This window comes from Hippopotamus amphibius, chromosome 3 (genome assembly GCF_030028045.1).
Source record: "Hippopotamus amphibius kiboko isolate mHipAmp2 chromosome 3, mHipAmp2.hap2, whole genome shotgun sequence".
NCBI lineage: Eukaryota > Metazoa > Chordata > Mammalia > Artiodactyla > Hippopotamidae > Hippopotamus > Hippopotamus amphibius.
In genome coordinates this window covers 83,674,418-83,700,103 of record NC_080188.1, presented here as the reverse complement: position 1 = coordinate 83,700,103, position 25,686 = coordinate 83,674,418, and the positions used below count along the sequence as shown (strand labels likewise).

The window sequence follows — 25,686 nt, the reverse complement described above, 5'->3', positions numbered from 1 at the left end:
ACAAGGACATGGTTTAGAAGCTGGTCAGTTGTCTGAGGTGTTCATTCATTTGTTTACATGGTTAAATGCCTACTTTTTATGAGGAGTTAGTACTAGGTTTCAGGCAGAGAAAGTTGAATATATGAGATTAGCTTGAGACACTCACACTTAATACAAGAGAGAGGTGTGTAAACATGACAAGTGTGATAAATGCTCTAACAGAGCATGAACGAACTTTAATGATAGCACAAAGAGGAATCAGGAGATTTTTTTCTTTTTGTTGTTTCAAAAGTCAAAGTCTAGGTTTAAGTCAGAAAAATGTAAGACCGGCCAGAACCAGTCCTCTTCTGTCCTCTTCAAATGACAAATTGAAGACAGAAGAGGCAGGAGAGGAAACAAGAACTGATAAGGGCCCTGACCTACCCTCTCTGCTATTGTAAGATTAGCTACAACTACAGATAGAGGAGTGCAACTACAGAGCCCCTAGAAAACCTGGAGGGGACAGGAATAGAGAAAACCTATCACTTCCTGTCTGGAACCCTGGGAAGAAGCAGCCCCACAGGTACTGTCCACACCATCACAGCACTGAAGGTGCAAAGGAGCACACTCGCCTGTTAACTGGAGCAGAGCCAGCCTGTGACAGCCACTAGCTGGGCAATTTCACAGTGCACATGTCTATGTGGCCTCCACACTGCCAATGGAAGCATCCTTCTAAAATAAGGCTGTCTCACTTTCCTACTCACAGTCCTGCAGCTTAGATACACAGAGCCCCGCATTATCAGGATCTGCCTACCAATTTAGCTTGGTTCACTGATCCCTCACTCGCAATTGAGCAGTACAAAACAACTCAAGATTCTCTCATACACTATGTAGTTCTATACACATTTATCTGGTTGGCATATAATAATGAAAGCTAAAGCACTTACTATGGATTAGTCATTGCTGTAGGCAGTTATATACAAAACATTTAACTGTCACAACTACCCTGTGAAGTAGGAAATATTAGGACCACTTTATGGATAAGAAAACAGAGGCACAAGAGGTTTCTAGTAAATGGAGAGTCTGGGGTCTAGAGTCCACTCTCTTAAACCACTGTGCGACACTGCCTTAACATATGAGTCTCTGCACTCAAAACACCCTTCACCTTCAACTCCCTTATGGACTCCCATACCTCTTTCCAGAACCAACTTAAATGTCTCCTTCCTTAACTGTAAAGTCTTTCCTCAGCAGAGCTAACTTCCACCCTTTACCATCGTCTTTCGTGTTATAAATTATCACACCATATTGCAGTGATTTTTTGACATGTGTGTCTCCTCACTAGGCTGTGAGGTCCTGGAGGACAGGAGCTACCTAACTTATCATTATGTCTCTCTCATCAGTCACAATGCCTGTCATAGAGGCACTCACTAAACATTTACTGAACTGAATGAATTTCAATAAAGGTAATACCTATTTTTTTAATAAATTTATTTATTTATTATTTTATTGGCTGTGTTGGGTCTTTTTTGCTGTGTGCGGGCTTTCTTTTTAGCTGCTGTGAGTGGGGGCTACTCTTCGTTGTGGTGCGCAGGCTTCTCATTGCCATGGCTTCTCTTGTTGCAGAGCACAGGCTCTAGGTGCGTGGGCTTCAGTAGTTGCAGCACATGGGCTCAGTAGTTGTGGCACATGGGCTCTAGAGCACAGGCTCAACAGTTGTGGCACACAGGCTTAGTTGCTCTGTGGCATGTGGGATCTTCCCAGGGCAGGGCTCAAACCCGTGTCCCCTGCATTGGCAGGCGGATTCTTTACCACTGCGCCACCTAGAAAGTCCTCTATTATTTTTATATTGCTCAAAGAACTGAGCACTGAGAATGTACAGAGGAGATGCACAGTGAATATCTGTAGAAGCAGTTAATGCAATCCACACACAGTCAATGGTTTATTTGCTATCTTAGAAAATGTTAAAGAAAAACATAAATTACAACCATAAGGCTTTTTAGAGTGTCTTTAATAATGGTCAACACATACAACCTAAAGGCAAGAGAGAAAAAAATATGTTTCTTATTTAATTTTCAGGCTGACTACAAGAATGCCCATTCTCAAGAGACAAGTACATTCCTGTACATAACTGGAATCATTGGCAGAACCAAAGCAGAACAGAATGATAAGGAGAAAAAAAATTAAGAGCTCCCTCTCTCTAATCTGGAAGTAATTAACAAGAAACTCAAAAGAAGTCAACATTTTGGCAATATGTTGAACAAACTGATCTCTCAGTACAATCTTGAATTTGAAATCTGCTTCAATTCAAAATTAACTGAGTGGGACTTCCCTGGTGCAGTGCTTAAGAATCCACCTGCCAATGCAGGAGACATGGCTGCAAGCCCTGGTCCGTGGCATGTGGGATCTTCCCGGAGCAACTAAGTCCATGTGCCACAACTACTGAGTCTGAGCTCTAGAGCCCACAAGCCACAACTACTGAAGCCCGCGCCTAGAGCTCGTGCTCCACAACAAGAGAAGGCACCGCAATGAGAAGCCCGTGCACCTCAACAGAGTAGCTCCCGCGAGCAGCAACTAGAGGAAGCCCCTGCGCAGCAACAAAGACCCAACGCAGCCATAAATAAATAAATAAATAAATAAAAATTAACTGACTTCTATCTTTATATAAATCTCACCATCTCTTGCAGCATTTTAAATCTCTATCACTCATTCAGGCACTCAGCCATATAACACTTTTCACTCCTCATTTCACTCTTTCATGTGTATATATCTTTAGCACAGGTTACAGGTTCTTTCTTTGTAAAGCATGGATCTTGATTTCTACTTTTTTGAATTACCTCCAGTATCTGGGAAAATGTTTTGCACATAGCAGACCCTCAAATATTTGTTCTGACTGAATAAACTTATAGTATATATTCCTGGGTAAGTACTAATTTAGTCAAATCTCTAGCCACCATAAACTGAGTGCCCGTGTACACCAGGACTTTACACATACTACTAAATCCACTCAACACTTTGAAGTAGGTATGATCTCTTTTTTATAAATTGGGAAACTTTAAGGCTTCAAAGAGCTTCAGAAATTTTTCCAAGACCCTTACAACTAGTAAAAAGTGAAACTGTGATTTCAATGCATGTTTGATTTCTAACTACTTCTCTTCCCATTAAGCCTGATAGCTTCTCTAAAATGATGTGTTCTTCAGAACCATGGTTGAGGGGCACAGTATGATACCAACATTCCTTCTCAAATTTTATTGAAAGAATAAAGTAGACCTAGGTCAGTGAAATGGTACTGTTTTTTGGTTTTTTTTTTTAAAAATAGTTAATAGTAAATGCCAAATGCTATCAATCTTTTACAAATGACATATCAAAATCTCACTCTGCAATGCTGAGAACAGAAGGTATAGGACCTATTACCTAAGCGTTGGCCTCTGACTTGAACTGTGACTTCTGAGCAAGTGCGTGAGATTAAGTTTTGGCCTCCAGCTTGTAAATGGAGCTGTGAGGACAAGAGTATGTCACAAACCACACTGGATGCCAGCTCTCAGACCAGCAGGGAAAGGAGTATATCGACAGTAACTAATTAGAACATCCTTTCCCTCATTCAGATTAAATAAACAATGACATTAAGTTCACTTATTGAAAATAGATTCACGATACTAGCAAGAATCTCTTGCTTTCTAACTTGGTCAAACTCCTTTACTTGCTAAATAGAGATTATGCTAAATCCAGAGGCAAAGAAATGAAAAGTGTACATCTGGCCAGATTATCTCTGGTTTACAAAGTCAAAAAAGAAACGCTTAATCAGCACCCATTACGCCTTGTTTCAGGTGTGACTAACCGTCTGGAAGAAGGTAAAATATAATACCAGAAACACCAACCATAAAGAAACAAGCTGGTAAACCGGACTTCTCTAAAACTCAAAACTTCAACTCCTCTAACCACAGTTAAGAAAATGAAAAGATGAACCAGACTGGGAGAAAACATTTGGAAAGCATTTATCTGATAAAGGATTTGTATCCAGAACATGCAAAGAACTATCTAAACTTAATAATAAAAACAAACATTGATTTTTAAAAAAGGCAAAAGATCTGTATAGACACTTCACCAATGAAGATATATGGATGACCAACAAACTCTTGCAAAGATACTCAACATTATTAGTCACTGGGGAAATGGAAATTAAAACCACAAGATATCACTACATGCTTGTTGGAATGGGTATTATACCAAGTATTGATGAGGATGTGGCGAGACCAGAACTCTCACACAATGTGGGTAGGAGTGTGAAGTGGCCCAGGCACTTCAGAAAACAGTCTGGCAATCTCTTAAAAATGTATACATATACCTACCATATAACACAGCCATTCCGTCCCTAAGTAGTCACCTAATATAAATGAAAACATATGTTCATACAAAGACATAGGAATATTCATAGAAGCTTTATTTCTAATAACCCCAAACTAAAACAAACAAAATCCCCAAGTGTCCACCAACAGGTAAACAACTGTTGTATATCTACACAACGAAATACCACTCAGCAATAAAAATGCATGAATAATATATACAGCAACATGGATACATCTTAGTTACGCTAAGTAAAAGAAGCCAGGAATAAGAGTATGTACTGCATGGTTCCATTGATACAAAATTCTAGGAAATATAAACTGATGTATAATGGCAGAAGGCAAATCAGTGGTTGCCTGGGGGTGGGGGCAGGGGAAGCAGTGAGTGTGTGTGTGTCGGGGGTGTGGGGAGGGGGTGGGCAGGAGAGAAAAATTAAAAAGGGGAATGAAGAAATGTTTAGGGGTAATGGGTACGCTCCTTATATTGACGGTAGTGATGGCTCCACGGATGTATACTGATGTCAAAACGTATCAGTTTATAAACTTTAAATATGAGCAGTTTGGGTATGCCAATTATTCCTCAATCAAGCTATTTTCAAAAATAATCAAAAAGATAAGATTTATACATTTGGGAAGTTAAAAGAATGAAAAACCTGTGCTATGTATCCTCTAAGATGGCCCCAATGATCCTTGCCTCTTGGTATTTATGTCCATGTATAATCTCGCTTTAAATGTGAACTAAATTTCATGATTTGTTTCTAGGGAACAGAATGAGGCAGAGGTGAGGGGATGTCATTTCCAAGATTAAGATACAAAAAACCTTGTGGCTTCTGTCTTGGACTCTCCACACACATTTGCTCTGAGGGAAGGCAGCTGCCACACTGTGAGCTGTCGTTCGGAGAAGCCCACGGTATATATGGTATAAGGAACGAGGGAGGCAGCTGGCTAAAAGCTATCAAGGAATTAAGGGCGTCAGTCCAATAGCCTTCCAGGTACTGAAGACCTTAGCCCTATAGCCTGCAAGGAACTAAATCCAATAACCATTAAGACTAAGTTCAGAAGTAAATCTCCCAGATGAGCCTTCTGATGAGAATGCAGTCCTGGCCAACAGTTTGATTACAGCCTCACGTGAGACTCGGAGCCTAATTAAACCTGACCCACAGAAATTGTGAGATAGGAATGTTTGTTTCTTTAAGCCATGAAGTTTTGGGGTATGTAGTTCTGTTCCATAGCAATAGATAATTAATACAAGATCTAGGTCACATTTATATTAAAAAAAGGTCTTGAAAGCAAATGCATCCATTTTGAATACATTTTTAGAATACTAAGAGTATTTGACTAAAACTAGATAAAGAGGGGCTTAATTTTCTTATGCAGTATGAAGTCTAGAGGTAAGGCAGTCCAAAGCTAGTGCAATATGTCAAAATGCCACCAGAGACCCAAGCCCTTTTAATCCAGGCCTGGCCATTCTTAGGGAGCATCTTTATTCTAATACTTGGACCTTAGGGTCACAATATGACCCAAGTCTGTATCATGGAAAAGAAGAAGGAGCTTTGCCTTTATCAGGAAAGTGAACATCTTCCCAGAAACCTCAAAGCTAGTCTTCCACTTATATCTCATTCATCAAAACTGTTTCCCACTGCCATTCTCAGATGCAAGGGAATCTGGGAAGATTAATGTTTTTTAGCAAGACACACTGCTCCTTCAACACAATAAATGTTTTTGTTATTGATGAAGAAGGGGGCAATGTTTATTAGACTGGCAACCAGCAGTATTTGTCAAAGCCATACATTTTATTTATGGTAAAACCAAAAATACTACAGGAGTTTAGAGAAGGGCAAGACCACAGTAAGCTATGGGAGCTTGAGAAGGTTTCTGAGGAGAGATGTTTAGAACTGGCTTAGTAGAAAGGAAAGACAAGGGACTTCTCAAGGGGATAAAAGAATAAAAAGTCATGAAGACAGCAAAAGGTAATGAGGCCTAAAAATAAATTACCTTGTATGAAGTTTTTAACTGTATAACTAAGTTAAAAAAAAAATCCTGAGTGATGAATATGCATGTTGTTTCCTAACAAGGAAAAAAAGTGCAGCACCATAGATAAACAACAAGGTCCTACTGTACAGCACAGGGAACTATATTTAATACCTTGTAATAAACTGTAATGGAAAAGACTGAAAAAAGAATATACACACACACATATAATGGACTCACTTTGCTGTACACCAGAAACTAACACAACATTATAAATAAACTACACTAAAAACAATTTTAAAAATGCAGCATCATGTTTAAGAGATGAGACATGGGCAGAGGATCTGAATAGGCATTTCTCTAAGGAAGATATACAAATGGCCAGTAAACATATGAAAAGATGCTCATGATTAGTCAACAGAGAAATGGAAATCATAACCATAACAAGATAGCACTTCAAACCCACTAGCATGGCTAGAATCAAAAAGTCAGGTAACGACAAGTACTGGTGAGGATGTGATCAAACTGGAACCTTCATACACTATTGGTAGGAATGCAAAATGGTACAGCCACTTTAGTAAACAGTCTGGAAATTTTTCAATCCATTAAATATACTGTTATCATATGACCCAGAAATTCCCAAGAGAAATGAACACATACAACCACACAAAAACTTGTACATGAAATTTTATAGCAGCATTATTCATAATAATCAAAAGGTGGAAATAACACAAATGGCCATAAACTGATGAGTAGACAAACAAAATGTGGTATATCCATTCAATGGAATATTATTTGGCCATAAAAGGAATGAAGTACTGATATATAGTACAACATGGATGAACCATGAAAACACTATGCTAAATGAAAGAAGCAAGTCAAGAAAGACACGCATTGTGTGATTCCATACATATGAAATGTCCAGAACAAGGAAATCCACTGAGACAGAAAGTAAATTAGTGGATGCCTAGGGCTGAGGAGGGGGAGGTAGGCTGCTATGACCTTAGTTCAAACCACCATTACTTCACAGCTGGATGATTCCAAGAACTTAACTACCCGGTTTCCTGCTTCCATTCTTTGTTTGCTAATGGATTCCAAATGCCTAGAACAGTATCTGGCACACAGAGGAAAGTAGGAATCCAATAAATTTGTTGTTATTTTGACTTCAAGTCCTGTGTTCCTTTTTGGTTTTTTCTCTTGATTTATTCTGTGGGCATGTACCTATTATGGGAGCATCCAAACCCTGTTCCTACTTTGGGGAACTGCAGGCACCAAAAGGAGGCAGCTACCTCCCACCACAGAAACTAGAAACCCCAATTATTTACTTCCCCAGTTCCCCTGGCAACTAGAGTGTGGGTACATGACCCAGTCACATGCACCTCCAGAACTGTGATTGGGAGCTGAAACAAAAGTTTCTTGGTGGTTTTCTGTTTATTTGTTTTATTTTGGTGGAGGCAATATCTGGTTCTTCAGCCAGGGCCGGGAGTGCCAGTGAGTTATCTTCTGAGGTCAGCAATGTCAACAGAATTAGGTGCAGTGTTTGAGGCAGCAGTATCCTCACCAGAAAGGCTTCATGGTGTGTTCTGGCTACGTCCCTTCCCTCAGTTCCTGCCTACTTTTAGAACTGTGTGTCCACCCTTCCCGGTGATTCTGCAAGTCCATCTTATATCCTTCAATAAAATTCTTTTCTGCTAATATCGGCCAGAGTTAGTTTGTGTTGCTTGTAATTAAGAACACTGACTGAAAGAAGGCTCCCTATAAAGTTGAACCTTCTTAAACCCAGGAGCATCATTTTAAAAAATGGTATTTCAGGAGGATTTTCCTGTGAAGAAACAATCTCACATAATCTCTAAACAGAGAGAAATTAATTTACTTTACTACTGTTGATTAATTTTTCCTGTTCTTGTTATCTTCCAGAAAATCAGGATTCTTCCTCCCTTCACCCGAACCCAACTCCACAGCCCCCCTCCCTAAAGTTTCCTTCCTTACCTATATAGTAGTCCCCTCTTATCTGTGGTTTCAGTTACCTGTGGTCAACCACAGTCCCAAAACATTAGGTGGAAAATTCCAGAAATAATTTATAAATTTTAAATTGCATGCCATTCTGAGAAGCGTGGTGAAACCTTGCACCATCCTGCTCCATACCACATGGGATGTGAGCACCCCTTGTCCAGCGTATCCCGCCCGCCAGTCACGTAGCAGCCATCTTGGTTATGGCACTACTGTCGTGGTACCAGAGGGCTCGGGCTCAAGTGACCCTTATTTTACTTAGTAATGGGCCCAAAGCGCAAGAGTAGTGATGCTGGCAGCTTATGTATGCCAAAGAGACGCTGTAAAGAGCTTTCTTTAAGTGAAAAGGTGAAAGTTCTCAACTTAATAAGGAAAGAAAAAAAATCATACGCTGAGGTTGCTAAGATTGTAAGAATGAATCTTCTATCTGTGAAATTGTGAAGAATGAAAATGAAATTTTTGCTAGTTCTGCTGTCTCACCTCAAACTGCAAAAGTTACAGCAATAGTGCATAAGTGCTTCGTTAAGATGGAAAGGGCATTAAATTTGTACAATAAAATATTTTGAGAGAGAGAACACATTCACATTGTTATTGTTATAATTGTTCTATTTTATCACTAGTTGTTGTTGTTAATCTCTTACTGTGCCTAATTTATAAGTTAAACTTTATCATAGGTATGTACATACTTAGGAAAAAACACAGCATATATAGAGGATTCAGTACTTTCTACAGTTTCAGGCATCCACTGGGGAGTCTTGGAATGTATCTCCTGCAGATAAGGGAGGACTACTGTACTGTAAGTTCTACATGATACTTCAGGCCACCGCACTTGTAAAAGGATACAAAATAACTCACTAAAATGTGATGGAATCCTGGACTACATTCTTGGAAACAACCAAGATTTCCTTCAATAGGTGAATGAATAAACACACTGTGGTACATACAATGGAACGGAATATTATTCAGCAATCAAAAGAAAGGAGCTATCAAGCTACCAAAAGACATGGAGAAAACTTAAAATGCACGTTGCTAAGTGAAAGAAGCCAATCTTCCTTCTTTTAAAAGACCATAGACTATAATGATTCCAACCAGATGACATTCTGGAAAAAGCAAAACTTTAGAGACCGTAAAAATATCAGTAGTTGCTAGGGGTTAGGGGAGAGGGAAGGATGGAGGAATAAGTGAAGCACAGGAGATTTATAGGGCAGTGAAACTATTCTGGATGATACTATAATGTTGGATACATGACATTTATGCATTTGTCAAAACTCACAGAATGTACAATACAAAGAGTGAACCCCTAATGTAAACTATGGACTTTGGTTAATAATAAGGTATCAATATTAGCTCATCAATTGTAACAACTGTACCACACTAAGACAAAATGTAAATAATAAGGGAAATTGTATATCTGGTGGGGAGATAAGGGTGGTATTTGGGAACTCTGTACCTTCCCATCAACTTTTCTGTAAACCTAAGAAGAACTAAAATACTAGAAAACAATATTATGGCATGTGAGAAGATGAGAATTAGAACATTCTAAGGTCCTTGAACCCTTTGGGAAAAAGAGATTTTGATTATCTTTAGACTTTGAGTCAAATAATGCATGTTAAAAATTTAATGGAAACCACTAAATGAAAAGAGGACTAAGAAAAACAAATTTCTATCTTACAAAGGAAATCTATCATTTTAAATTGTGGTGGCCTACCTGAGATTCCAGAACCTCCAACTTACGTTTCCTGGTGTGAAGAGCTTTACTTGGAAAAGCCCAATAATAATTAGATGTCCCAATTCTCTCACAGTCAACCATGCCATCATCAACCAAGCTTTGAAGGACTTCTTTTACTGACATAGCAGCTAAGAGAGAATTTTTTAAAGACTCCATATTAAGACACATCATAAATTAAAAGGCCAATAATTGGAGAAAAACTTTCAATAGATATTAATAAATTGAGTTAATAGGTTAATAAATAAGGATCTTTCAAAAATAATAACAAAAGAAGACAAATATGCCGACAGAAAAGTAAAATACATCAACAGGCATCTATAAAATATGTACAGTCAATAAACAAGAAAAATGTTCAAATCCACTAATAATTGAAGAAATGCAAAACAAAGCATGCAATGCAATTTCTTGACTACCAAATTTAAAACACTAAAAATTATAATAAAGGATTCAGGGAAATGGGTACTCTCAACATGGGTGGAAAAATGTAGCAATATGTATCTACAACCTTAGATTTATGCATATCTCTCATGCAGAAATTTCACTTTTATAAATTCAGCTAAAGGAAATGGCTATCTATAAGGATATTTGTCAAAGCACTGTTTTCAATAGCAAAACCCTGGAAATCAGTACAAACCCTGGACTCTTAAAAGTATTTTTTGTAATGATATACTATGCATTCATTAAATTCATGTTATAAAATATTTAATGGCCTGGATATATATACATCCAAAATGTATTACATAGAAAAATAAGTTATAAGACAGTATGCAGTAATGTGACAGTAGTTATCTTGAATGTAAGGTTAAGAGCCAATTTTTATTTTCTTCCTTTTGCTCACTTTTCTTATTTTTTTCCAACAATGTACATGTGTTACCTTTCTTGCTAAGGAAACTAAAACAAAACTACTATGAAAAATTAAACAAGGGGCTTCCTAGGTGGCGCAGTGGTTAAGAATCTGCCTGCCAATGCAGAGGTCATGGGTTCGATCCCAGCTCTAGGAAGATCCCACATGCCACGGAGCAACTAAGCCTGTGTGCCCAAAAAAAAAAAAAAAAAAAAAAAAAAAATTAAACAATACATAAAGAGATAAACTGGATGTTATAGTTAGGGGTGAGATTAAAAATCAGAAAAGAGTTTTTAAAATAGCATGTAAAAATACAAAGTCATATTTCACAAATGTCTCAAATTCATAAACCATTCTTACTTTCTATTAAGTAAAACTATACCAAAAAATTATCCATATTTTAAAGTTCACTGTAATTTTTCTGAGCAGATCCCCAAATTTAATAAAATCTATTAAAAATTTAAAGATTTAGAAATAAAAAAAGTCTACACCAAATGCAAACTATTTAACCTCAGTTATAAAGAAGTACAAACAAGTAAAATGGCAAGGAATTCTAAAAATGAAAACAGTTCTGAGAAACAAATTTGAGTATAACAGCCTTTCCTGAAGGCAAATTGAGAATACATATAAAAAGCCTAAAACTAGACAAGTCTCTTTTTCTATTCTGTTTCTAGGGACATTTCCTAGTGAAGTAATATGAGCTGTGGAAAAAGTTTATGGCGGGGGGAGAGGAAGGGATGAACAGGTGGAGGAGCACAGAGGATTTTTAGGGCAGTGAAAACACTCTGTGTGATATGACAGTGACACCATAATGATGGATCCGTGTCATTATACATTTGTCCAAATCCACAGAGTGTATGACACTAAGCGTGGATACTGAACTACAGACTCGGTGTGATTATGAAGCAACCTCACGCAGGTTTGTCAATGGTAACAAACGTATGATGGTGAATGATGTTGATAACGGGGGAAGCGATGCATGTGTGGGGGCAGTAAGCATATGAGAAATACTGTACCTTCCTCTCAATTTTGCTAGGAACCTAAAAATACTCTAAAAAAATAAGCCGTTTAGAAAAGATGTATGGATGGCATGTTAATTACACATTAATTTTAGCAGCAAAATTTGGGAACAACCTAGATGGTCAACAGTACCTAATGGGCTATAAGCAAATTATGGCACAGTGGGTGGCCACAGACTGAAACGTTAGGAGATGCAGATGTTGTAAATCATTTTTTTTAAAGCAAATGACAGGTAAATGTCAATGATATAATGTTATATGAAAAAATACACGAACACAAAACTGTATGCAGCATGGTTCCCTCTCAGAGAAATGGAAAGATACATACAAACACAGATAAGCAGAACCTAAGAATAAGATATCAAAATACACGAAGATGTTACCAGTGGTGATCTCAGAATAGAGGGACTATGAATAACTTCTATTTTTATTATATTCTAAGTTCCAAATCTGTTAAAATAAACTTGTATAGCTTATATAATCAGAAAGTAAGGTTTAAAAAAAATATATATATATCTCATATGTAATGGACACCAAGTGGGGAAAGCGGGGTGGGGGGGGGGGGGATTGGGATTGCCATATATACATTACTAATAAGAAAAAAAAGTCACATTGTACACTTTAAATACATACAGTTATTGTATGCCAATTAAATATCTCAATAAAAGTTCTTAAAATACATATATATCTCTCATATGCGGTGGGCTAATAGAGACCCCTCAAAAGATAACCCCCATAACTTGTGAATGTGAGCTTATTTCGGAAAATGGTCTCTACAGATGTAATTAAGGAGCTCATGATAAAGTCATCCTGGATTTAGGGTGGGTCCCAAATCCAATGACATGTGTCCTTATGAAAAACAGAATGGGAGAAAAAAAAGGGGGAAGGCAGAGGCAGAGATTAGAATGATGTGTCTATAAGCCAAGCACTTGGACAGCCACCAGTAGCTAGGAGAGAAGCATGAAACGGATTCTCCCTCAGAGCCTGCAGAAGGCACCAACACTGCCAACACCATGATTTTAGACTCCTGGCCTCTAGAATAAATTTCTACTGTGCTAAGCCACCAAGTTTATAGTAATTTGTTACCACAGCTGTAGAAAGCTAATACACCATGTAAATCACGTTTAACAAATACCAGAACATACATGAACAGCTTTTACTTCTTTTGAAGTAAATTATACCCATAAATAAATAAATGTGTATAATTGTATGTATACGTGTGTGTGTGTGTGCGCGCACACACAGGCATGCATGCATATTCCACTGTAGTTTTCCCAGAGCAGATACTTCAAATACAAGAATCATGGTCATGGCCCAGAAACATTATAAATAGGGACTTTTACAAATATTCTTCACCTCTTAGAAATTTATGTTTCCATGAAGTGAAAGACTGTTGCAGGAAAGATGACAGGTATTTACCAAAACATTCTGGCACATCTTTGATACTCACTGATGCCTTTTTCTTTGGGAGCAATCTTCTCCATGTCTTTTAATTGAAACACATCTTTCTGTTTAAAAGAGTTAAAAGATGAAAGACGTATTTATTTTCTACTATATATTTATATTTAGCATAATTATGTTTATAAAATACTGTACTAAAAAACTATGCCTGGAAATGAACAGTGCAATAGAATTGAGAGTTTTAGAACTTATCTTGATCAGTACCTTCAACAGAACCTCAGATGGACAGATTTTGCATGAACACACAATTCTTTAAAGTGACTGGAGGGCAGAATGTAAAGAACATCTTCCCAATGAAGCATAAAACCTAGTTATGATGAATCATTTGTTAACATGAGATAATCAGCTTCTCTGACACTTTGCTTTGAAGAAAATACAAATAGTGCTTTGCTTGGCATATACCATACATCACAGATTAGCAGTTCTAACTAAAAGCAAAACAGACAGCTGTCAAGACTTGTTTACATTGAAGGTTTCATGGAAGAGCTATACCAAAATTAAAAACTCATACAATTCATGACTGCCTATCAATCATTCACCTATATGTGCTGCATGTCCACCACATGCAAACCAAAACATTATGGGAAGATGTAGACAGAATATTTAATTGTACAGTTGGAAAAAAATTCTATGCAGAATACTCCTTTTTAAATTTTTTAAATTAATTTTATTTATTTTTGGGGGGGTACACCAAGTTCAATCATCTGTTTTTATACACATATTCCCATATTCCCTCCCTCCCTTGACTCCCCTCCCACCCTCCCTCGAGTCCCCCCCACCCTCCCCGTCCCAGTCCTCTAAGGCATCTTCCATCCTCGAGTTGAACTCCCTTTGTTATACAACAACTTCCCACTGGCTATCTGTTTTACAGTTGGTAGTATATATATGTCTGTGCTACTCTCTCCCTTCGTCTCAGCTTCCCCTTCACCCCCCGCCCCCTCCCAAACCTCGAGTTCTCCAGTCCATTCTCTGCATCTGCGTCCTTGTTCTTGTCACTGAGTTCATCAGTACCATTTTTAGATTCCGTATATGTGAGTTAGCATACAATATTTGTCCTTCTCTTTCTGACTTACTTCACTCTGTATGACAGACTCTAGGTCTATCCACCTCATTACATATAGCTCCATCTCATCCCTTTTTATAGCTGAGTAATATTCCATTGTATATATATGCCACATCTTCTTTTTCCATTCATTTGTTGATGGGCATTTAGGTTGCTTCCATGTCCTGGCTATTGTAAATAGTGCTGCAATAAACATGATGGTACATGTTTCTTTTGGGATTATGGTTTTCTTTGGGTATATGCCCAGGAGTGGGATTACTGGATCATATGGTAGTTCTATTTGTAGTTTTTTAAGGAACCTCCAAATTGTTTTCCATAGTGGCTGTACCAACTTACAGTCCCACCAACAGTGCAGGAGAGTTCCCTTTTCTCCACACCCTCTCCAACATTTGTGGTTTCCAGATTTTGTGATGATGGCCATTCTGATCGGTGTGAGGTGATACCTCATTGTGGCTTTGATTTGCATTTCCCTGATGATTAGTGATGTTGAGTATCTTTTCATGTGTTTGTTGGCCATCTGCATGTCTTCTTTGGAGAAATGTCTATTTAGGTCTTCTGCCCGTTTGTGGATTGGGTTATTTGCTTTTTTGGTATGAAGCTGCATGAGCTGCTTGTATATTTTGGAGGTTAATCCTTTGCCCGTTGTTTCATAGGCAACTATCTTTTCCCATTCTGAGGGTTGCCTTTTAGTCTTGTTTATGGTTTCTTTCACTGTGCAAAAGCTTTTAAGTTTCATGAGGTCCCATTTGTTTATTCTTGATTTTATTTCCATGATTCTAGGAGGTGGGTCAAAAAGGATCTTGCTTTGATGTATGTCATAGAGTGTTCTGCCTATGTTTTCCTCTAGGAGTTTCATAGTGTCTGGCCTTACATGTAGGTCTTTAATCCATTTGGAGTTTACTTTTGTGTATGGTGTTAGGAAGTGTTCTAATTTCATTCTTTTATATGTTGCTGTCCAATTTTCCCAGCACCACTTATTGAAGAGGCTGTCTTTTTTCCATTGTATATTCGTGCCTCCTTTGTCAAAGATAAGGTGCCCATATGTGTTTGGGCTTACTTCTGAGTTCTCTATTCTATTCCATTGATCTTCCTTTCTATTTTTGTGCCAGTACCATACTGTCTTGATCACTATGGCCTTATAGTATAGTTTGAAGTCAGGAAGCCTGATTCCACCAACTCCATTTTTCCTTCTCAAGACTGCTTTGGCTATTCGTGGTCTTTTGCGTTTCCATACAAATCGTAAGATTTCTTGCTCTAGTTCTGTGAAAAATGCCATTGGTAATTTGATCGGGATTGCATTGAATCTGTAAATTGCTTTGGGTAGTACAGTCATTTTCACGGTGTTGATTCTTCCAGTCCAGGACCATGGTATGTCTCTCCATCTGTATGTGTCGTCTTTGATTTCTTTCATCAATGTCTTAAAGTACTCCTTTCTTCTTGTAATAAGCTTTGCTTGAACTGGTAAAAAGAACTTGGATAACAAAAGTGAAATATCTGAAAAGACTGAAGTATTCAATAATTAGAACAGAATTGTTGTGACGATTGTTATGGAAATCTAGGATCTATTTCTCCCAACATAAACTTGAAAAGGTAACTTCAATAGAATGGAAATTAGACACCATAAAAGTTCAAAATTTCTACTCATCCAAGGGCACTGTTAAGAAACTGAAAAGATGGACTGCAAGACAATTTTCACAAAACACACCTGATGTAAGACCAGTAGCCCAGATATACAACCTCCCCCCAAAAAGATGAATTGATAGATTGATAAGGAATGGATAGATGAAAAAAAAATATATATATATATGATAAAGCAAGTAGAGTATAAAATGTTAACGGTAGAATCTAGGATGGGCATTAGGTATTCACCATGAAATTCTTTCATCTTTAATAATAAAATATTGGAAAAAGTAACTTCGTCTCAGTGCACTCAAGATTTAGAAAATTAAGGAAAATAATAAGTCATTGGTCCTAGAGTATAAAATAAAATTTTGCACACCTGGGAATAAACTGTTAAAAGGAAATTCTGTAGGGTCTCAGAGAACATGCAATAAATTAACTTTAGGCCTCTAACACATTTAAAAAAAAAAAAAAACAATCAAAACTATTTGCAAAAAAAAAAAAAAAAAAAAAAAACTATTTGCAAATACCTTACATTCCCTGGAAAAAGAACATGAACTCACTGAGACATCTGCCTAGATGGGGTCATCAAGGAAAAGACCCAGACATACTGGCTGCCCAGTGGGGATGCTGTGTAAATAAATGGGCTTGCAAAGAACTAGCCTCAGAACTAAAGTATGGTCATTTGAGTGGACAGAGAAAATGGTCTCAAGTAAATATTGGTTCTCCCCTACATTAAACAGAGATAATAAAGGAGAGATAACACAATGGTTCTAGCTCTCAAAAATAAAAACAAAACTATGTGTAAAAATACCATGGAAGACACACAGTTACAATACAAAGTTAGATAACTTTTCATTAAGCGCTTATAACCTGAGCATTGAAATGTTTTACACAGATTATTTCATTTAATCCTCATACCAACTCTGTGAACTAGGTGCAATTACTATTAGCCTTTTTAACAGATGAAGAAACTGAGACCTAGGTCAAGTAACTTGCTTAAAGTTACAAAGCTATTAGGTAAAACAGACTTCGAGAGTAAGTGCTCTATCTTTGAGCTGTACTGCTACCATGTTCTTCCTAAGAGTAACAGGCAAAGGATTCTTTTTCTATTACATTAGTAACTTCAAATAAATCTACGTATGTATTCATATGAATGACTATGTATAGGAATATATGAACTGAAATCCATCAATTAATACAACTAATTCCTATCTTTACATAAGAACTAACTATTGAACTTCTTTAACCTCTAATACTCATTATAGTCATAGTATCTTACTCATTAGTGTCTTAATGTGATTGAGAGCAGAGTTGAAAAAATTTTAATCAAAACCAGCCAATTTTTTGTATTTGAGAAAATTAACAATATCATAAAGGACAAAATAATTTCCCTCAGCACTCCTCCCAGCTTTCCACTGCCTGGTAGGAATTAAATCTACTTTTCTTGCTCTGAGATCACAGGAAAAATATTTCAGCTCAGCAGAATAAACAGTCATAATCTTTACCTACAAACTTTATCAATGTATCCTCCTAATCATATCATTATTAATATGATACTCTGTTCTGAATCACCAATGACTTTTAGTAAGTCACTGTATATAAACAAGATTAGTAAGATTTTGCTTAAAGGGCAAACAGTTAAAAAAAAAAAGTCCCCACAATATTTTGCTTGTTTTAGTGAGAATCTGCATTATCAAAATGAAAATGTCAAGTATTAATATTACTTACTAATTTTACATCCTATTTTGCCATTTTCTCCACCTTTTTTATATACTGATATTTGTAAATAATGAAAATAGTTAAGTTGAGGCCAAATAGGCTTTGAAAGTCCTGTCAAGACGTAAGAAATAGGAAATTAATATTTTTGTAGGTCAAAAGTTTGGATTTTAACCTGGAAGCAAGAAAAGCCACTGTACAGCAACACAGTGAAGAAAACAGGCTCTAGAGCCTGGTGACTGGGTTTGAATCCTGGTTCTGCCACTTAGGAGCGGAAACTTCAAACATACTTCCTGTTAGTGGTAGGCACGAACAACTGGTGTAAATTAAGGAGGACTATGTACCCTCATATATGAGTTACACCACACACAGGCTTATAAATGTAAAGAGGCTGCATTTAGCACTATCTCTATCGTCAGATGATCCCCTTGGGTATTTATCCTAGTACTATCACTTCTTTTTGTGAGATCCAGGGCTGGTATCTTAGGCTGTGTGTCAGATGTCCAGATCTGTAGAAAGAGGATAACAGCAGCACTGATCTCAGGGGGTAAAAAAGGTTACGATCAGATAACTACACCAAGTGCTTAGAACAGTGATTGGCACCTACGAAGCACTCAGCAGATGTGAGCTATTATCATTATTATTTTCTGGCAAAAGGGGACACAATCAAATACATGCTTCAGAAAGATAATTATGGTGCCCAAGTGTAGGGCAGTCTGGATAGAACAGACTCTATAAACACTGCGATAGGGTTCTTTCATGCTCTACAGCTCACAGGAACCACAAATGTTTGTAGAATTTTATTGATTCTTCAGGAGATTGGTCGGTACTGATTTCTAATGAAAAAGGTCCAGTTAACACTGGATGACATGTACTTAAGGAGAAAATTACACAACATACTAAAAATCTTAAAGAAAATGACTTACCGTCTCAAAAAATATTTCCATCATGCGGGCTCTCTTTTCCTCTGCACTTAGTCCTTTTTTCTTCGACTAAAGCATAAAAGTTAAAAAGTAAACACTGCATTTAAAAACAAACCAAACAAACAAAAAACCAGAAGCAAACCAAAAAGAACAATGCTTTTTAAGACAACTTATCAGAAATAATGCATGGTCTCATCTAAGACCAAGAGGTTTTAATAACTCTCAGAGCGAGGCCTCAAGACGGATTTTAACAACTCTACTACTTTATGCCAAGCCTTGTGGTAGGTGCTGCCAGTATAATAATAACTGTGATTGAGACAGACCCTGGCACTTCGTAGAAGTTCAATATTCATCAAATGATCCAGCAAGTCACTGTATTTACCTTAAAAAGACAATCTCTAAAAGGAAAATAGACATAGCTACTTATAGTTGATGAACAGGTACATGTACAAATTGCTACCCAGGAAAGAATGAATTAATTCCACCCTGGAAAGGGAGGAGGGTTAGCTAGGAAGGCTAGAGATGAACAGGATTTTAGCAAGCTGAGAAACGGTGAGAAGGGTGTCTTGGACAGACCATACACAGGCACAGTATTACGCAAGTACATGGAATGCTCCAGAAGGACAAGCACTCAGGGACAATTCTTACATGAATGGAGTATGTAGAGGGAGTGGCAGATGAGATGAGAAAGGTTGTCTGGGGTCAGATTATGGAAGGCTGAATGTCCAGCCAAAGAGAGCGCACTTCATTCCAGGCAATGAGGAGCTACCGAGCAACTTCTAAAGCAGAGTGACAAGACCACAGTTACGTAGCATTGTGGAGGGCAGGCTGGAGGAAGGAAAACCATATCCAAGTAGAAAACGAAAGCCTACTTCAGGTGATTATCATCCTGTAACTATCCTTCAGCCAATTTGAAATTAAGATAATTCAGATGTAACTGAAATGTATGTTAAGAATAAATTTTACTCTATATATTATATAGAGTATATACCCAAAGCTAAAGTCCGATTTTTCAAAAAGCCAAATTTCCTCAGTGCAGATATTGACAGAAAATAACAAGAGAATGAGAACCATAATCTCTAGGGCTCTCAGGGAGGATTCCACACTAATGTTTCTGAAGTAATCTGCATCTTTCTCAAAAATTGCATGGGATTATAGGGGAACATAAATTGTTTAGTGAGAACTTTAAAATTCTTTACACCACTTAAAAAGCAGACATAAATATACCAACAATAATAAACCTATCCGACCATAAACTCCATCAGAAATGAGAGCCTACACCAGAAAGGGAAAGGAATTTGGAATTGCCGTGCTGAATGCATTCCAGCATACATGGCCTAGAAATCCATTAACCCATTTTCAGAGCAAAGTATCCAGTGTTCCTTGATGAGTTGTATAGGTAAAATAGGTAGCCTCAAAGTTTACCTTCTCTTTTTCCTCTGTCCACTCTCAAATACTGCAGTTCCCCAGGGTTCTTTCTCTACTGATCCTCTCATCTCTCACACCTTTTCTTTGATCTCACCTGCTTTCATGGTTTTAACAAACACCTACGCTGAGACCTCAAATCTTTACATCATTGGACTAACTGGGCCCCTGAGCTCCAATCTCATGTAGCTATCTGTCTACTGAACAGACATCAAACTCAGAAGGTCTAAACTGATCTCTTCATCTCCCACACCTACTCCCCAAACCTGCTGTTCTGGATCTTGAGTTCAGTTAGACGTCACCTTATTACCCAAGCCAGAGGCCTGGCAGGCACCCCAGGTTCCTTCATCTCTCTTACTCCACATCCAACCAATCACCAAGTTCTGCTAATTTCAGTGCTTAACTTTCTTCCAATCTATCCTGTCTGCTCCATTCCTACTGCCTCTACCTCAATTCAGGCGTTCACCATCTGCTTCCTATTACATACCTGCAGTCTGCTAACCATGCTTTGTCCCACCCTCCAAGGCCACATCCCACACTGCCGAAAAGCAAACCTCTCCATTGCCACACCTAACCATGCCTCTCCTTTGCTTAAAACTCTTCAGTGGCCCCCAACCACCCAGAAGTATCCAATTACCCTAGAATGACATATAAGATCCTCCATCATCCGATCCCAACCTCTCTCTCTCACAGGTACCATTCCTCACCTCAAATTTACCAAGCAATTTAAGCTGTAATACAAAAACTACTTGTAATTCTCCACCTGCAGCATGCTCCTTCCCATTTGTGCTTTTTTAAAAATGTTGTTCTCTCTACCTAAAACACTTTCCTTTCATGCAGATCAAAACCACAATGAGATATCACCTCATATCTGTCAGAATGGCCACATTCAAAAAGACCACAGATAACAAACGTTGGTGAGAATGTGGAAAAAAGGGACTCCTCGTACACTTTGGTGGGAATGTATATTGGTGCAGCCACTGTGGAAAACAGTATGGAGCTTTCTCAAAAACCAAAAGGCAGAACCACCACATAATCCAGCAAGTCCACTACTGTGTGTATATATGCCAAAGAAACAAAAATACTAATTCAAAGATCCATGCACCCCAATGTTCACAAGTAGCATTATTTACATTTGCCAAGATATGGAAGCAACCTAAGTGTCCATCAACAGAGGAATGGATAAAGAAGATGTGGTATATGTATATATACTTATGTACATACACACACCTGCACACACACACACAATGGATTTTTATGACTCAGTCGTGAAAAAGCAGCAACATGGATGGACTTGGAGGGGTAAGTGAAATAAGTCAGCGAGAGACAAACACTGTATGATATCACTTATATGTGGAATCTAAGAAACACAACAAACTAGTGAATAAAACAGAAAAGAAGCAGACTCACAGATAGAACAAACCAGTGGTTGCCAGTGGGGAGAAGGGGGGACGGGCAACACAAGGGTGAGGGGAAAAGGGTTATTATGAGAGTCTATGAAATCGTATGTGTGAAGCTTTCGAAACTTATAAAGTAAACTTGTATTGAATGTAAAACCTCTTTCAAAAAAACAAAACCAAAACCAAAGAGTTCTTCGGAACATGAACTGCCTTTGCCAACTTCCCAGAGTTTAGTATCAGGTTAGAAGAGCAGATGTAAAGACCAGCCGTGGATTTCAGGACCATGTATCTAAACTTTGAGGCCGTTCAGGCTCCCAAATCCCACAACATCCTCTGGCACTCCCATAAATACATTTCAGGGTGAATTGATAATACAGAATTCTGTGATAACTGTTTATTGCCTTGCTTGGAGAGATAAACCAGAGGAATCTCAGGTATGCAAGTTCCAAGAAACCATATACTATGCAGATCTGCTCACTAAACCTAGGGTAGAGAGCCAGAACTCAATACTACTGTATTAGCCTCCCTTCCCACTGGCCTCTGCAGTATTTGAATAAAGCAAGAAAGCCACATCCGCTGAGAAGACCCATTCAGCTCATTTCTCTAGTCCAGCTGGTCTCAAACCGCCTACACAGAGATTAGAATCATCCCAGGAGCTTTTAAAACTACGCATGCCCAGGCACATTCCATATGAAATGAATCTAAATCTCTGAGATGGGGCCCCTTGGCCTCATATTTTAAAAATCTTGGGCTTCTTAGGTGGGGCAGTGGTTAAGAATCCACCTGCCAATGCAGAGGACATGGGTTCGATCCCTGCTCCAGGAAGATCCCACATGCCACGGGAGCAACTAAGCCCGTGTGCCAAAAAAAAAAAAAAAAACTTGAGGTGCTTTAATTGTGCCCCAGGATTGAGAACACAGTTTTTCTCAGCCCAGAACCTGGAGGTTAACTTAGGGGCAGTGTGGGAAATGAGAATCCCTTTAGGACTTTAGTCTGTGGCTGCGTCAGTGGAAAACAGATCCAAAGCTTTAGAAAAGGCTCCTAACATGTTAATACTATAAACTGCTCCTTGACAGGCCCTGGACTCTGCAAGAACCTGCCAGACAGAGGCAGGCGATGAGGAGAAGCTAGTGTTCTGGGGCCACACAGTTTTAGGAAAGCTCTTATCACTCAGCTCAGCAGCTTATGGAAATGACTCAAGAAATATGAACGGGCTGTATCATCCACTAATACTGACTTCAGGCCAATTTACTCACCAGTCTCCTCCACGAACACAAAAAGTTTTTCATTACTAACCACAGTAGGAGAGCATCATGGCCAGAATTAAAATAACTAATGTAAAAGGATGCCATATTACTCCATATTTAGAAATTTTCACAAAAAATCAACAAGGGCCAGGAATTCCTAGGTGGTGCAGTGGTTAAGAATCTGCCTGCCAATGCAGGGGACATGGGTTCGATCCCTGCTCCAGGAAGATCCCACATGCCACAGAGCAACTAAGCCTGTGCACCACAACTATTGAGCCTGCACTCTAGAGCCTGTGAGCCACAACCGTTGAGCCCATGTGCCACAATTACTGAAGCCTGAACGCCTAGAGCCCTTGCTCTGCAACAAGAGAAGCCACCGCAATGAGGAGCCCATGCACCACAATGAAGAGTAGCCGCTGCTCACCACAACTAGAGAAAGCCCGTGTGCAACAATGAAGACTCAACACAGCCAATAAAATAAATAAAAAAAAAATCAACAAGGGCTCCTGTTAATACTTAGGATTAAAGAAAATCTCTTGATAGTATAAATTAGAGGTACACTCAAATTAGTAAGTAAGGCGACTCAAACCTTGACTTGAGGACAGTGAAGGAAACTTCTCCAATTAGGAGTTCAGGAAATCCTAAGTGGTCCAGTGGTTAGGACTCTGCGCTTCTACTGCAGGGGGCATGGGTTTGATCCCCGGTCAGGGAACTAAGATCCTGCAAGCTGTGCAGCAAAAACATACCCTAAAGTTAGCCCTGTTGATCACTAATAAAGTTGTGAAATATTAAATGCCGATGATAGCTGCTGCTCTCAGAAGTGGCAGATCACACCACATATCTCCAGTTCCAAAAATATGCTTGGACTTATAACAACTGTTTACCCAGCAAATGTAACCAAATCCAAACGAACAACTATTAATTCACAATCAGGAAAGAGAAAAAAAGTTACCTTTGATCAACATAACACTAAACTTATTTCTTAATAATACATGAAAACTAGGAAGTATGTCTCTTACAAAAAATTTTATTCTAATCTGTTTCATATTTCTCCACTACTAGACGTAAACATCAGAAAAGAGTTAACAGCCGTTAAACCATTTAGTATTAGCAGGTGATGAAGCTGTAGAGCGCTATTAGGTAAAAAGACAAACACAAAAAGTTAATGCAGGTGGGCTGAATAGTGCTCAGTAGTCAGTTACATCAGGCCAGTAACTCTATAAAGAAAAATACGGTATCACGGAGCACTGGTACCAGATTTAAGTGTGGGCCTGTTTGGCTTCCTACACCGTTTTATGCCCAGGTGGCTGGGCTGTTAGTTTAACCACAAAGAAGCCGTTATCAGTTATGATTACATCTGGACAAGTATCTTCAAATAAACACCATACAACCTGGATCCTCGTTCACCACCAGCTTGGCAAAATAACGGCCACCGAATTAAGATATTAAAATCTGAGATCCATTTCATTAGACGTTGATGCCCTGCCGACAGAAGGGGGGGGGGGGCGGGGATGAAACTCCGAAGGTTTATGAAAATGACTTGATGAGCTGAAAGACGTGAAATTCACAAAGGGAAAGAGACGATTTGGAATCTAACCAGGACGTAACACATCGGGCCATCAAGGGAGACTGAGTCTGCACGGTGCTTCCCCAGCAAAGCGACTCTGGACGCACAGAAGGGCAGCGATGCGTCAGGTCACTTTGGAAACGGTGAGCGATTCCGAAACGTGCTCTCAATGCTACAACGCACAAAACCACTCAGTCTTCAAAGATCCGGCGGGCCCTCGGCGCCCCCCGCCGACACCCCCTTCCCCGTTCTCAACCAGGGGCGGCGGCCCCCGGGGGCAGGAGGCCGGGAGCCCGGGCACCGCTCCTCAAGGGACGTGCGGCCCTGCTGAAGACGGCCGAGCCTGTGGGACGCCCGGGGCACGTTCTCGAACGCCCCGTATCGAACCTAAGCCGCCCGGGAGGGCGCGCGGGGCGCCTGGAGTCCCAGCGCCGAGCCTCAGTCTGGAGCCGCGGGAGCCGGAAGGCACGCGGCGACCGCGGCGACGACCTGGCGGAGGAGCCGGCCTCTGCAGCCCGCCCGGGGGCCAACGCGCGGCCGAGGGGCTCTGCCACCGGGGTCCCGGGAAAGGAGGGAAACCCGGGGAGCGCGTCCCCCCCCCAGCTCTTACCATGGCGCGGGAAGCGCGGCTTCCGGCGGCTGGGCCTACGCGCCGCGAGGGGCGGGGCGGGCCCACAGGCGGTTTTGATTTTGGCGCCGACACCGCCCCGGGGGCGGGGCAGCGAAGGGGAGGCGGGGGAGAGAGACCGGCCCTCGCCCACACGGCGCGCAGCGACCCCTGGCGGCCCCGCCGAGGGGGCCGACGGGGGTAGGGCGGGGCCTGGCCCGGGGGCGGGGCCTGCTTGGTCCCTCCGGCCCCGGCTCGGTCGACTCGGGATGTTGTCAAGTTGAGTCTCCCAGTTGCTTCCGCCTCTTCGCTCATGCATGCGGACTGTGACTCCTTTTGTTTTTTTTTAGAAAGTCTTCAGCCCTCGCATTGACGTCGTTCTTCGCTCAGCGGAAACGCGGCCTAAGTTTGCCTTAAAAAACAGAGGCACTTTGGCTGCTGGGGAAGGAAGCGCTGGATTTGCCTGGTCTGGGACGGACTTTCTTCCCTCTTGATAATTTTACGCCTCATCTTCTCTCCAACCGCTATCCACTGCTTCTCCAACTTTTAAAAATTCCTTATATATTTGCCGTTCCTTTAGTTTTTTTGCTTTTTTTTTTTTAATACAGGAGAGTGAATTTCAAATCAAAACGGTCGAAAGTATGCTATCTCCTTACTTGACTAGAGATGGGGATTCAGATCAAAATGCTCAGGTCCCTTTGCCTCAAGGTGCCAGAAAATTAACTCAGACTTTTCAGTTCCTTTGAAGGTTATTGTACGTTATTTTGAACTATTTTAAAGTAT

The 25,686-nt window shown here is 39.6% G+C and overlaps 1 protein-coding gene across 5 annotated transcripts in view; it reads right to left on the bottom strand.

Annotated features, from left to right (window-relative positions):
* Positions 1-24,992, bottom strand: part of MND1 (meiotic nuclear divisions 1) — a 65,168-nt gene extending 40,176 nt beyond the window's left edge. For 2 of the 5 annotated variants that reach the window (XM_057725443.1, XM_057725441.1), the window contains exons 1-4: positions 24,907-24,992; positions 18,661-18,726; positions 13,322-13,379; positions 9,988-10,136 (exon numbers count right to left, since the gene is read on the bottom strand). In XM_057725443.1, the coding sequence (XP_057581426.1) occupies positions 9,988-10,136; positions 13,322-13,379; positions 18,661-18,726; positions 24,907-24,909 (276 nt within the window). In that variant the 5' untranslated portion in view covers positions 24,910-24,992. Of the gene's footprint in view, positions 1-9,987; positions 10,137-13,321; positions 13,380-18,660; positions 18,727-20,082; positions 20,136-23,318; positions 23,432-24,120; positions 24,126-24,906 lie in introns of those variants that run through there. The other 3 variants (XM_057725446.1, XM_057725444.1, XM_057725445.1) reach the window with 3 other exon arrangements.
* Positions 24,993-25,686: the final 694 nt, after the last annotated feature.